General features: G+C 46.0%; 1 protein-coding gene across 3 annotated transcripts in view; it reads right to left on the reverse strand.

The window, feature by feature from the left end:
• CBFA2T2 (CBFA2/RUNX1 partner transcriptional co-repressor 2) overlaps positions 1–3325 on the reverse strand; it is an 89524-nt gene extending 86199 nt beyond the window's left edge. For 2 of the 3 annotated variants that reach the window (XM_080924967.1, XM_080924966.1), the window contains exon 1: positions 3208–3325. In XM_080924967.1, the coding sequence (XP_080781093.1) occupies positions 3208–3241 (34 nt within the window). In that variant the 5' untranslated portion in view covers positions 3242–3325. The remainder of the gene's footprint in view (positions 1–3207) is intronic. The other variant, XM_080924968.1, reaches the window with a different exon arrangement.
• Between the last annotated feature and the right edge of the window lie 12023 nt (positions 3326–15348).

The raw sequence follows: 15348 nt of genomic DNA on the forward strand, positions 1-15348 counted from the left end.
TTCCACAGGACAGCCAAGGATTTCCAAAGAAACCCTGTCAGAAAAGGGTCATCCCAAACTACTGCATTCTACTTTCTACTGAGTAAGGCACACTTTTCTGTCTGACAGTAGCACAGGGTAAGAACCACTCTAAGATGATGCTCTCCATCCCAAGGGTAGTGACTATCACAGAGTCCGGAGAGACAATGCTGTGACTTCCACTTACATTTTAGTTTGTCACTCCTTAAAATAGCAAATTTTACAACATTATGAAATGTTAAAACATCAACTATGTGACTGTAATTGTTACTTTTTTTTATGTGCAAGGGATCAAACCCAGTGCCTTGCCCATGGTGGGTGAAATCTGGGATAGAAATTGTGCCACAAGTTTGAGGGCAGCCTGATCTACTTAGTAAGTTGAGGCAATTCTCTGCTATAGCATAAGACCCTACTTCATTGAAACAAAATATTCAGGTCTGGGATAAAACACTTAACCTAGATTCTGGAATGGGAGGTCCTAGTTGTTGTTGTGGTTGGGTTTTCTGTTTTGTTTTTTGATCAGCACTGCCAGAAAAAATAAAATAAAATGTAAAACAAATATTTCTGCCCTATGTGCAAACTTAGCCATCTATCCTCATGGGATGGAACACCAGAGGATCACTTCACTTTGGTAAAGCAAACTTAGGACTGAGCTCTTTCCCACTTTCCTTTCCCAGGGACTACAGTTAAAACACAAGCCAGTTAGAGAACTTGCCTAGCATTCATTAAAGCTGGTGTCCCTTCAACACTGAAGAAGAGTGTGGGTAAGCTTCTGAAATCACTGAAAATGACACATGCCTGCCAGTGAAACGCTAGCTCTGAGGAGCCTGGCAAGGAGGTGGGACCAGCCCAGGATGGAAAAGGAGTAAGAGCCTCTTTTACTGTGGTTTAGTTTGTTTTTGTTTGCTTGAGACAAGATTTCTTTGTGTATCCCAGGCTGTCCTGGAACTAATACTAACTAGGCAGAAGTAGGCAGATCTCTGTGAGTTCTAAGTCAGCCAGCCTGGTCTACACAGTGAGTCCATGTCTCCAAACAAAAAAATACCCAAAATTTTGGAGGCCCAGAGAGACCTTTTTTTTAAGAAGGAGAATTTTGTAGTTTTGAGTTATAAATACCTGCCTAGCTGGGTGGTGGTGGTACACACCTTTAACAACACTGGAAGGCAGAGGCAAGTGGATCTAAGGCTAGCTAGCCTAGTCTACATACAGAATGAATTCCAAGACAGCTAAGGCTACACAGCCTGGTTATGTTAACATAACAAACAATAAGCAAGCATATTAAACCACTATAGGCTAACTTTTGCAAAGAAACTTAGTTACATAACAAACCACAAAGTCCTACTTGGTGGCTCTTGTTTTTTCAAACAGTCTCAATACATAGCTTGGACTGTCCTCAAACTCACACTCTCCTGCCTCAGCCTCCTGAGTGCTGGAGCTACAGAGGCTTTTTACCACACTCAACTTTCTGGGAATATATTTAACTGAAAACATAAAAGATGCGGAGATAAAAATGTGTTAGTTCATCTGGACCTAGTGACACAGGCCTGTATTTTTAGCTACTGGAAAGCTGAGACAAAATTACAAGTTGCCTGGGCAACTTTGTCTGAAAATAAAGGATACAGTTCAGTGTAGTGCATAAAGCACTAGGCCCTGGGTGCAATCCCCAATACTCTATAAGTAAATGAATTTACATTCAGAAAAAGTTTCTTCCACTTTTCTTATATAATGAAATCGTCAAACCTGTTACCCTCCACAAGACCATCAAGAGCAGCAACAGCACACTCCACTACAGAAGGCATTAGTGGGGAAATCTATTTTGTATTTTTTTCAATCCAATGGGGACTGAGTGTCCAAGAAAAAGGCCGTATGAATCCTCTGCTGTAACTGCTGAAGAGCAAGGAGGGAAGAGGATTAAGAGTCCTCAATACGCCTCATTTTATCCTTGCACAACAGACACCCCCAAATACCTGACTTCAGCTTTTATTTATTGTTTTATTTTTAGGGATTTTTGGGTTTTTAGGGGTTTTTGTTTTGTTTTTTTGTTGTTGTTTTGAGTTAGGGTCCCAAAATGTAACCCTGACTGGCCTAAAACTGACTGTATAGATCAGGTTGGCCTCAAACCCAAGAGATTCACCTGCCTCCAAGGTGCCTCAAATACCTGTCACCTGGCATTGAGAAAGAAATATCCACAATTCATTGAGTCCCTCTCTCAAACTCAAATCCAGAATCTAGTCCGTCAAGTTTGTTGCCATAGTCTCTGGGCCTAGAGTGATACGCTGTACTTAAGAGATGATTTAATAAATATTAAATGAATCGAATGCAAAATGCCCGATGCTCAAGTAATGCTAGCTATTACTGCTATTTAATGACAATTAAATTTTTATTGTTCTTATTAAACGATGCCATCCCTCCTCCAAGGATCTTACAATTCTAGGAAGTACATCGGATAAATGGAATAGCGAAAATGGGGCAAGAGTAAATACACAACTGGGTCACACAGTAGGACTAGGCAAAGACATACGTAAAACAAACAAAACACAACCAGATCCCAATTTCGGACTTTTCCGAGGAACACATATAACAACCTGAGATTATGATAGTGAGTTTTCACACTTGTCTTCAGGGCATTCTGCTGGACTCACTAAGCCCTACCACAGAGCAATTCAGGACACGTTCCTCACAACCCATTTTTCAGACCAGAGCAACTGAGACACGGGGAGCGCCAAGGTCACAAGCCTATACGCGGGGGAGCGGGAACATGAACCCAAGCAGTCCGACCCCAGAGCCTGCATTCAACAGGGCCCTCCAGAATAACAGCCTCGCATCCTCCAGCCGTCGCTCCAAATCCGGCGTGTTTCCCAGGACCAGACTTTCAGCCCCGATGCCGCGAAAACAAAACAATACTTCTCTCCCGGCCAGTCCGTAAGGGCGCCCGCCAGGCCTGAGCTCCAAGGCCGCTCCACACAGTCCCGCATAGCACCGGGAGCCGCGAGCCCCACAGGAAGCGCCGGGATAGCCCCGAGGGCCCCGGAAGGCCGGGGAGCCGCGTGACCTTGGATCCAGTGCCCCAATCCCGGCCTCAGTTTCCCTGTCCAGGCCTCCGCCGGGGGCCTCTGCGCTCTCGCGCCTGTGGAGCAGCAGGCCCCTCAACACACACCCCTCAGCCGTCCACCTTCCCGCCCTACTTACGCTGGAAGGCGGCCGCTCCTGGGACGCCCACCATCGCGGAGCGCAGGCTGTCGCGAGCACCGCCCGCCTCGACCCTCCGCCTGAGCCCTCCGCAGGCGCAGGCCGGGACCTGCACCCGCCGAACTCGCCCGCAACAGCGCTGCCGCCGCCTATGCCGCCGCCGCCGTTAGGCCGCGCGCCGCCCCGCCCCCAGACGGCCCCGGCACGCCCCCGCCGCGCGCTCCCGCGAGCAGACCAACGCACGCGGAAGCCCGGCCCGAGGGCGCTCACGCGAAGCACCGCCTCCTGACCCGGCCCGCCCCTTCCGTTGCCAGGCTGCGTCCTATCCTGGAGCTGTCTGCACCTCTACCCGCCTCCCGCGCGCTACGCGCGGCCACACGGAACCGCCCTTCTCGGAGCTCCAGACTTCCGGATGGGGACTGGGCGGCGACCTAGGAGCGGGGGCGGAGTTCTGGGGCGGGGCTTCGGGGAGGGACGCTTCAGGTACAGGCCTCAATGCCTTGCCGGTTGTATTGGGTATTATGTTGCTCCTTTTACTTACTTACTTGTTTTTACATTGATTTTATTGCATATGTGTGCGTGTATATGTTTAAGAAAGTGCATTCCAACGCGTGCATGTGAATGTCAGAGAACAAGTTGAGGGCATGCTCTCCTTTTACCCTGTGGATCCAGCAGATCAGATTTCCAGCATCAAGCTTGACAGTAAGCATCTTTGACAAATTAGCAATCTCACAGATTTCTACGTCTTTTGGGGCTATAGGAATCTAAAAGTTTAAAATAACTAGTAGCTGTCATTATTGATTTCTGTTTTCGGGGGGAGCACATATATGTGCAGTTTTGGGGGGGGGGTTTGTTTTGTTTTGTTACGGTTTTTGTTTTTGTTTTTTTGACCTGTAGCTCCGGCTGTCCTGGAACTAGCTCTGTAGAACAGGATGGACTTGAACTTGCAACTTACGGATATCTATCTAACTCTGTATCCCAAGTGCTGGCACTAAAGGTCTGCGCTTCCAGGCCTGGTTAAGTGCAGGTTTGTTTTGGTTTATTGAAACAGTGTCTTAATGTATACTTGGCTAGTATGAACTCACTGACCTAGATCGGGTTAGCCTTGAACCTTAAGCCCTATTTCTAAGTCTGTCTCCCAAATGCTGTGTTTATAACATCAACAGGCCTCACAAACAGCTGTTTCTGAAAAAGGGTCTAATTTGTATCTCTAGCTGGCCTGAAACACACAGTGTAGCCATGATAGTCTGAACTCTCACCAGTCACCAACCCTCCTCCCATGACTTCCCAAGTACTGAGATTACAAGCAAGAGTTCTTAGCCTGTCTTCAGTGGCTGCTTTTATACACAATATGCAATTAATCTTCACAGCATCAAATAGTTTCTCCCCTTTTCGACACATTAGGAAGAGTCTTTCCCACTGGTTTGTCCACCTATTGCTGTTAGCAAATTCAAACCATAAAACAACCCAAGGATAAATGCTGTCATTCATTATCTCAAAGATTCAAAAACAGGAATTATAACTAAAACGAAGCCAGCCTGGCATGGTGGGGCAAACCTGTAATCCCAAACCTGGGCCACAGAATGAGACTATCTCAATAAAACAAGGTCAAGCATGGTGGGTCACAGCTGTACTTCTCCACTTGGCTGGTAAATGCAGAAGATCAGTTCAAGGTTATCTTTGTCTATATGAAGAGTTAGTTAGAGGGGGCTGGAGAGATGGCTCAGTGGTTAAGAGCACTGGCTGCTCTTCCAGAGGTCCTGAGTTCAAATCCCAGCAACCACATGGTGGCTCACAACCATCTGTAATGGGATCCCTGATGCCCTCTCCTGATGTGTCTGAAGATAGTTACAATGTATTTATATATAATAAATAAATGATTCTGTTTTAAAAAAAAAAGAGAGAGGCCAACCTGGGAGGCCAACCTAGTTGAGCTGCAGTGGCATTTGCAAGGAGAAATGGCACAAACATATAATCTTGTAAGTGATTGGGAAGAGGATCAAGAATTCAGCTATACATCTTTAATCCCAGCACACAGGAGACAGAGGCAGGCAGATTTCAGTGAGTTTGAGACTAACTTAGTTTAAAGAGCATATTATAAGACAGCCAGGGCTACAAAGAGAAACCCTGTTTTGAAGTTGGGGTTGGAGAGTGGGGAATAGGGACAGGAGGGGGCAGAAAGAATTCAGTTACAGGATCTAGAGAGATGGCTCAGAGGTTACAGGCACTGGCTGCTCTTCTAGAGGTTCAATTCCCAGCACCCACGTGGCAGCTTACTCTGTCTATAACTCAAGTTCCAGGGGATCTGACTCCCTTACACAAACATGCACGCAGGCAAAACACCAATGCGTATAAAATAAAAATAACTCTTTTAAAAAGAGAAAAGAAAAAATTCTACATATTAAGTGTATCATGAAACAGAGAAAAAAAAAAGTTACTTTGGGGCCAATCTGAGCTACTGTCAGATCCTGTCTCCTAAAAGAAAAAAAAGGAACTCCCTAACATGAACTGGTGCTTCAGATTTGTTCTCTGGCTCTGTGGACAAACAAACTAAAAGTTACAGGTTCAGATAGACCTAAGGAAATGGAAATTGCTTGGACCTCTGGGCTCGCTCTTCCTTCCTTCCTTCCCTTTTTCTTTCCTTCTTTCTTTGTTTTTTCCTTTCTTTCATTATTATTTTTTATAAGATTCTATATCTCAGTCTATATCTCAGATTGGCCTAGAGCTCCTAACAAGTCCAAGTCCCATGCCTTGGCATCCCAAATTCTGGGATCATACCAAGCAGAATTTGTTTTTCTTCCTTTTTCCCCTCGGTGTTAGTATGACAGGAAGATTAAAGCTGGGCAGGCAGAGAGACCCTGCCATCTGTTTAGGCCATACCACTTCCCCTTGAGTGAATGATAAGATAAACTCAGGGCCAAACCAGACAACAGTGAGAGAAGCTGCTTACAGACTTGTGGAGTAACTCCTTTAAGCAATGTTCCTTGCTAGAACATCACCGTCACTTTATTTATGTATTTATTTATAATAGTGGTGTGGTGGTTAGTTGCTTGTTGATTGGTCCCCACCTCCCCATCCCCCCACCCTACAAGGTGGCTATATTATTAAAATAGAATTTAGGAATTAGATCGGGGGTCCTTCTTCTCCCCAAAGGTAGGCCAACACTGACAAAGCAAAGGTTGTACCTGTTGGGATTCTGTAAACCCCAGCCCTCAATTACCTAGCAGTAGCCAGGTATGCTCTGCCCCAGTGACCTGACACTATAAAAGGGACTGCTTGCCCCCTTCTCTCTTGTCTCTCTTGCCTCTTGCCTCTCTAGGCCTCTTGGCCTCTTGCAGCCTTGCTCTCCCACCCCTACCCCTCCTCTTCCCCTTTCCTTCCCCCCTCTCCCTCCACATGCTCATGGCCGGCCTCTACTCCTCTATTCCTCTCTCTCTCTCTCTCTCTCTCTCTCTCTCTCTCTCTCTCTCTCTCTCTCTCTCTCTCTGCCTCTACCACCCTCTTAACTCTCCCATGACCTGAATAAACTCTATTCTGTACTATACCATGTGTGGCTGGTCCCTCAGGGAAGGGATTCCCAACCTGGGCCCCCCAAAGGCATCTCCCTTGCCCCCAGGCCTTGACACACCTCCATGGGCCATATGCCCCCCACTCTCTTCATCCTTCCCTTAACATTGGTGCTGAAACCCGGGACATCATCTTTTCACAACATTGGTGCCCCGTGACTTTTCCTTTCAGTGACTTTTCCTTTCATTGGTGCCCTGTCATCTTTTCCTTACAGTACCACATTGGCCTCTTGGCCCAACCTCCTCTTCTTCCTCTTCCTATTTTTCCTTCTCTTTCTCTTCTTCCTCTCCCTCCTTCTTCTCCTTCCTCTTCTTCCTTTTCTCCTCCTCTCCTTCCTCTTCCTTTTTGGCCATTTTGGGAGTTTGACCTCTCACTTTTCCAGCATGAGTCAGGGAGCTGTGACCTTTCCCTCCCCCCTCCCGGCAAGCAGCCAGCTTCCAGCTTCTTGCAGAGTGATCAGGGCCTCTACCCCACAGCTGCCTGGGATTATAGTACAACATCGGGGCCAGATTTTGTTATCATTATCCTGTTTCAGTCGGAGTTTCCCTAGATGACTCTGGCTGGTTTACTACTTGCCATGTGGTAATTCCACAGTCTAGAATTCATAGCAATCCTCCGGTTTCAGTTCCCTGAAGTAGCACAGGTGTGTTCCCTTGCACTTGACCAAACCTGTCTATGTAACAGAGAAATAGTTGTCATTAGTCTGACTTTCTTAAGAAAAAAAAAAAAAAACTTCCTCTAAAAGAGAAGGTGACTAAAAAACGTCTCAATGGAAGAAGACATGAACAGTAGAGTTCTTGGATGCTAACTGTACTGTTAGACTTCATGCTATTTATGAGTTTGATCTGACTAAAAATGCTTATGATGAAAATTAACATATAATACAAAAGCATTGTGTTGGGTATGGTGGTTAATGCCTATAAACCTAGTACACAGGAGATAGAAACCAAGAGGATCAAGACTTGTAAGCCAGAAGAACAAAGAAGAAACATAATGAGTTCCTGTCTCAAAATAAATAAGTAAAATAAAATTCAAATTAAGGACTGGAGAGATGGCTCAGCGGTTGAGACCACTGACTACTCTCCCAGAGGTCCTGAGTTCAAATCCCAGCAACCACATGGTGGCTCACAACCATCTGTAATGAAGAGGGCAACAGTGTACTCACATATATGAAATAAAATAAATAAATCTTTAAAAAAAAATCATAAATGCTCAAGTCGATTATGAAGAAAATAAAGCACCTTTTAAAAAAATTTTTTTGTTATTGAGACAGTTTTACTATGTAACTGGGGCTGGCTTCAGACTCATTTCCTTCAGTCTAGGCTTAAACTATTAATTCTCCACCTTGGCTTCTCTGTGCTGGTCTTGCAAAGCTGCAATACCACAAGTGGACCAGACACCGAGATGTCCCTGTTCTGGCTACCACCTAATTTGATGAGAGACGTTATCAAAGAAAGCAGGCCCACAAACTTATCAAACACAGCAGACCAAAGAATGCTACAACTCCTTTACTTGGATCATACAGTAAAAAGGGGCTCCTACTGTTGGCTAAGATGTCACACATCATCAAGATAGTCACAAGCAACTAAGTTCCTAACTCTGTCCCCAGAGCCCTAAGAGTTTTGGTTTACCTAGATGGCTTGATGAAGCCAGTTATCTTTTCTGGGGACCTAGTAAGCCTAGAATTTACTACCCATTACCAGTTTGTATCATTGCTTTTCTTTAAAACAAAGCCTCCCTATATAGCCCTGTCTGGCCCGGTAGGCCAGGTAGCAGGCTGGCCTAGAATTTGATGCACTTGTCTCTGCCTTGCAAATGCTAGAATTTCAGATGCGAAACACTCCCGCCCCGGAACCACCCCAGAGCCAGAGCGTTGGTTGCCTTTGCTGGAACTGTGCCAACCTCCAGTTGTTAGTTAATCTAAGCACCTGCAGTAACTCTCCGAGAATCTCTCTGCATTAGCTCCCTGCCTCCTGCCTTTAGTAACTCACCTTTGAACCTTGTAGCCTCTTTAACAGGTTTTTAGCTATTCTGTAATGTGTGAGTCCTTGTGATATATATGATCTGAAAATTAACATTAATAATTAAGATTGGATTGGGTGGGTTGTCCTTTCTTTTAATCCCATTGTTAGGCAGAGGTGGATCCCTGTGAATTTAAGGCCAGCCTACTGTGCATAGTGAGTTTTAGGACAGCCAGGGCTCTGTAGTGAGACCCGTCTCAAAATAACAACAACAATAATAATTGGAAAAATCTGTATTTGCCAATGATCAGGAAAACCAAAGGAGGCCCAGACTATTAGGCAAATTAGAGGTCGCAGAGATAGTCTAGTGGTAGAGGGCTTGCCTATCATTAATAAGAACCTGTGTTCAGTCTTTGGAACCACACAAAGAAAAAGGCTTTGCCAAGAGTAGTTGGTTGTGCAGAAGGATCAGAAGTTCAAATCTATCCTCTGGTACTATTAGATTTGATTCCAGTGTATGCTACTTGGTACTCTGTCTCACAGCAAGCAAGAACAGGTTTTCATCAAGTTGGTCTGGCTTGCCTTGAACTCCCAAACTTCCTGACTCATCCTCCAGAGTAACTGGGATTGCAGGCATGTCCCACCAAGTCAGGTTTTGGGGTGCTGGGGATGGAATTCAGGGCTCAGTGCTAGACAAGCACTTTTCCAACTAATCAACATCCCCAGCTCCCTATGAGCTTTTTATTTCCTTCACCATCGCGATCGAAGCTGAGGGGACAAGAAAACACTAGCCAGGGTGAATAGGCTTCCCTGCTGCCTACTTGAAGACCACAGAATGGATTCATTTAGCCCTCAGGACTCTGGTTCCCCCCACCACCACCACACACAGAACATACTCTTCCTTCTAAATAAATGTACTACCATAATCTTAGAGGAGAAAAATCCAAAAAGTTGGAGCCTCTGCAGGACAGGGGGTCTCAGATCTCATCCCTATGCAACTGGATCCCCCAGGGCACTGGGTACTGAGAGCCCTTCTACTCTGAACAATGATTTCATCTATTCCAATGGTCTGTGAGGAAGTGGTCCTAGCCCCCAAACCTTATTTCTCCACATGTAATACTAATCACCAGCTCCCTTACAAACTGAGCTCAAGGTTGAGAGAATTTTTTTCTGTAGAGGTAGCTAGCTTTACCTTTCTGTTAAGGTAACTAGCTTCCCAGGGGCCAATATTTCAGAAATCTCTACCACTTTGTAAAAGCTTTTATATAAATGTTTTAAATTTTTCTACACAGTTTTTTTTTTTGTTTGTTTGTTTTACACAAAGCACCCCCCATTATTTGCTATACTAGGGTATCCCAGAGTCTTGAGCATACTGGTCAAACTTTCTTCCACTGTTCCACACCTCAAATTATCGTTGAGCAGCAGGACTATACTCAGCTCTGGGGATAACAACAGTTAGACAAAGTTCCTGTCTTCTGGATCTGGCCCTCTAGCTAACACGGGGTATGTAATAACACTATTCTGAGAAGAACATAGGCAGGAAAAAAAGGGAAGAGTGTGGTTCAGGTACTGTTCTTTATAAAGTAGCAAAGAAAGTCTGTTTGTTTGTTTGTTTGAGACAGGGTTTTCCTGTGTCGTTGCCCAGGCTGTACTGGATCTGCTCTGTAGACTAGGTTAGCTTCTAATGCAGAGAAACACCTGCCTCTATCCCCACCCCACCCCCCCATGCTTGGATTAAAGGTGTGACCTAGCTAAGGTGACGTTTATACCACTGCAACTTGAAGACCGGAAAAGAGCTGCCAACTTTGAATGAAGGAGAGGATGGTAAGAAATGAAGGCCTTGAGACGGAATATTTGTAGCACACCAAGGAGGTTGGTAAAGAACAAGAGACACAGAAGGGGACTGGAGCTGGTGTGGGACCTACCGCACCTTAATAAAGACTATGGCTTTGTTCTAAGTCAGTTTTGCAGTCACCAGTTTGAGATCTCGGATCTATATAGGAAAGAACGTATACTGGAGAAAGGCAAAGGTGGAATGTTGCTAGGGTAATACTTGAATCGGATGAAGGCAGTGGAGATCTGAAAAGGGAATGGATTCCAGATATAATCTGAAGGTGGAGGCAGCAGAGTTTGCCAAGGATTTCTATGTGGGGCACCAGAATGGTCTGGGCATAGTGGGTCATGCCTGTAATCCCAGCAGTCAGGAGACTGGGGCAGAAGGATTACAGTATGTTTGAAGCCAGATAAGACTATACAGTAAGACCCTGTCTCAAACAAAGCAAAATAAAAGATCTGAAGGCTTAGTATTTGGAAGGATGGCCTAGCCATGGGTTGAGACCATACTAGGATTAGCAGAAGCAGGAGTTTAGGTGTGGGTGTACACTCTGGGATGGCAAGACAGCCACATGGCTCTAAAAATCTTACTGTTGTGGTTACTAAACTCCTGATTCTATCCAGAGGTGAGGTGGGGCCTCACTGGGTGTGAGATATGTACAACCTGAAGTAGGCTAGACAAGTCCCACACAAGCCTTCTATAGCCGGTGCGGCAGCTGGGCCTTACCACTGGCAGATTGCCAGTTCTCCCCTCCCCCTCCTTAAAGCGCATTCCATCTGGCACACCTTCTCCAGGTGTCAGCTGTGCAGGAAACCACTCATCCCAGGAGGTGGGATGACCTTAAGTTCCCCTTGACTGGTGCAGGAGACAGGGCTCACTGTTCCCCAAGCCTTTCCTCCCTCAATTCACCTCCAGGCAATGGAGGCTCCAGCTGAATCCAAAGACTTGGGTGCAGTTGTTTGCTTTAGAGCCACGACGGAGCCCACCTCTTTGATGCTCCGGGGCACAGCTGCACACCTGCTCCCCACCCTCTGCCCAGGTGCAGGCCTCCTGAGAACAAAAGAACACCTACTCACCAAGGCCTTTCCCTTGATGGGGGGTTGGGAGGAGAGCTGTAAAAAAGAACGCTCTCTATTCTAAAACAAAACAAAACAAAACAAAAAAAGAAAAACCAAAAAACTAGTTGAATTAAAGGGTTTGAATCTGCCTCATCCTGCAGAAGTTTCTATGCCGGTGATTTATACCTGATTTATACTGTTTACCATGTCCTTACATAGGTTTAGCTTTGTTTGTTTGCTTGCTTGCTTATTTTTAGACAGGTCTCACCATATAGTCCTGGCTAGCCCGGAACTGTGTTCCAACACTCTGGCCTCAGACATGTTGACAGTTCTCTCCACAAGTGTGCATCAGCGGGACCAGCAAGCTAGTTTGTGTGTGTGTGTGTGTGTGTGTGTGTGTGTGTGTGTGTGTGGTGGTGGAATTCAGGGTCTGTGTACTAAGCAAGTGCTTAACCATCCAGCCACTCTCAGCCCCTCCTTGTGGCTGCCAGACTGGAGGACAGGAGATGGAGCTCAACTGGTATAATGGTGCAAGCCCGGAATCCCTTCACTTCAAGTAGTAAGAGGATCAGGAGTTCAACGTCAGCCTTGACTACATAGCAAAACTCAAGGCCAGCCAGGATTACATTGAAACCTAAAAACAAAACATCTATCTCTGTGTGTTTGGTGCCTATAACTGAGGCACCAAAGTACTAAAATTATTTAAGTAACCATTCGCGCCTCGTGGCGCTCCAGTTTTGGATAGTGCTACTTGTTATCGCAGATAGCTGGAGGCAGAGGCAGGAGTTGCATTGTAAATTCCAAGCCAGCCAGGGTTACAGAAATAGAATTACCAGAATAAAACTAACCCAAAGGACCACGCGGGCTCTACAACAGCCTCGCCATCCACAAAGGAATGAGTTATGCAAATTGAGAAAGAATGCAAATCAACCACTGATTTGAAGGACAAAAGCCCAGGCACCCAGGATTCTCTCTGAGTTGCGGGGCGGTTGTGGGGCAAGCTGAGAGACTGGGAGGGCCCAGGGAGGAGGACGTTTAGAGGTGGTGTGGGGCCTAACCAGCTGGTGTCGGCGACCCGAGACATCAGCTGGCTGGCGGGCCCGCAGGCTGGCGGGCTGGCGAGCTGAGACAATGGGTGGGGGTCTGCCCGGAACCTGCCTCCCTTGGCGCCGGGTCCTCTCCCGGACCCTGGCCAGCTGCCGTGGGCACTTTCTGTGGTCTCTGCTGAGACTTGTGGGGCTAGAAGATCACGCAAAGGGTTGGGGGTGGAGGGGGAAAGGCATGAAGGATGCTGGGAAAACCTATGTGAAATGGCCTGGGATGTGAATGGGGTTGGGTTGGGGGAGATGAGGGTGTAAAACGGGACGGTTAGAACCCTTTATGAAGGTCTCTAGTGTGACAGACATTGCGCTGGAGGATTTGCATATATCCTTCCGTTTGCTACTCCCAAAGTCCCCTTGGTCATAGTAATAATAATCATTATCTACAATAGCAATATGGTGTGAGACTCAAATCCCTCCCTCACCCTCCCGCTGGAGTTGAAGGCTTTGGGAGCCAAGGTCTTTTATTTTAGCCCCTTTGCAAAGGAGAAGCCCCAGGTTCTGAACCGTTCAGGGACTTCACCACAGAACCCAAATCGGAGGGGGGAAAAGTGTTTCTACTCCACTTGAGTCTCCTACTTCCTAAAGCTTTATCTGCAAAGCCCCAAGACCTTTCTGTACCTGGTAGATTTAAGGAAAAGACAAACTTTAGTGTAAGAACTTTATTTCTGCAGGCTCCATTTACTGTCGACGGCTCACGTTATACACATCTGACAGCTGTGATACTGAGGCACACAGATTATTTTTAATATATTACTCTAAGAAAAAGAAATTTATTATGACATGGAGGCCCTTTAGGATGACGGGCTTTGTTCCGTACAGTTAAGAAAGCTAGATCAGGGGCAAATGGACCTCTGAGGGATCCGCGCCAGCCTGGTCTACATAGTGAGTACCGGCCAGAGCTTAGGTCTCTAAACAACAGCAAAAGTCATAACAGAAGATGTTTAAGGAGTGAGAGCCATTGCTGCTCTGACAGAAGATCTGGATTCAATTTCTAGCACCCACATGGAAGTTCACCCAACCTCTGTAATTCCAGTTCCAGGGGTCTGGTGCCCTCTTTTGGCATCCGTGGGTACTAGGCTCATATAGCACACGTACATACATGCCGCAAACATTCATATATGTGAAAGAAAAATAAATGTTTTTTTTTTTAGAATGAAAAATAATTTGTTTGTTTTTATGTAGCTGCCTTCTTCAGAAAGGGGCTGTGAACCCCAAAGTCTTGGCTCCTGGCTCCCTCCTTGCATTCTCTAATTCTTGAGAGCACTTACTAGCAAATCTTTTTCCATTCTGCTTGCAAGAGTGTAGTATGTTGTTGTGCTACTGGGTGCCAAGCACTGGTTTAGGCAGGAGGTATAAAGTAAATGGAATCTGTGCAAGTATAAAAAAAAAATTCAGCCAGCTGATCATTGGTATTGGTGGCATATGACTTTAGGACCAACACTCAGGTAGCAAAGATAGAAGGATAGTTTCCAAGCTAGCCTGGGTTACATAGTGAGGCCCTGTCACAAAAAGAGATAGGGAGGGGGAGAGAGATAGACTATTAGCTAGCATCCATCTTAAATAGAAGTAGTGCAGAGTCTGAAATGGACAGGTGCTTAAACAATGCTTGCCAATGGAGGCAAATAAATCTGGCCACCAGGGAGAGCTATCTGGAGACAGTAATGGTAACATTGGAGCTCTAGGAAGATGACACATCTCCAGTTAGTCCTGGGTTCTAGGACACGGTGGAACACAGGGAGAGAAAAGCAGAGTAACTGATTGGTGGTGGCACATGCCTTTAATCCTAGCACTTGGAACGTAGAGGCAGGTGGATCTCTGAATTTCAGGCCAGCCTGGTCTATGGAGAGAGTTCCAGGACAACCAAGGCTACACAGAGAACCAAGTGTCAAAACAAACAAACAAACAAACAAAGGTGAGAGGCAGAGCAGTCTGTCAAAGACCATCTTACTGAGTTACAGACACAGCTCCCCCAAACCTCAAGTTCTAAAATAAATTTCTACCCCAGTGCCTTCCTGCATTGTGTTACGGGAACCGGGAAAGAATACATTTGTAATATTTTTAAGTGTAGAAGATGGCAGGGCAACAGAAAGAACTTAGGGAAGGCCTTCCAGGGAGGGTGATAGAGTAAGAAATGCAAAGTCATCTTGGTAGAGAAGCCTGAATTGCTGAAACACTGAGGTGCATGCAATTCATGCGAGAGCTCTCAAGTCATAAAGCCTGTGGCGGAGGAATGTTAATTAGTGTTCTCCCGTGCCATAACATTCTAATCAAGTATATTTTCTAGTTGTGAATAACTGATAGAACTTTGATGGAATTCTAGTCAACCAGGAAACATTCCTAGACAACCGACAGCCGAAAGCTTAGGAGTTCAAGGCCAGCTTTGCTATACGTGGTGGCAAGTTCGAGACCAGCCTGAGCTACTTGAAAGCCTGTCTCAATTTTCAAAGCCAAGTAGCCTTGAGGCTGCAGAGAGACTGCTCAGATGGCACTTCTACCAGTTTGGTTCTCAGGATCTATACTGGGCGGTTCACAGCTGCCTGCTACTCTCCCACCGGACAATCTGATGCCCTTTTCTGACCTTGAGCATGGTGGTGCACACATGTAACTCTAGTGCTTAG

Source organism: Micromys minutus (genome assembly GCF_963924665.1).
Source record: "Micromys minutus genome assembly, chromosome: 11".
Lineage (NCBI taxonomy): Eukaryota > Metazoa > Chordata > Mammalia > Rodentia > Muridae > Micromys > Micromys minutus.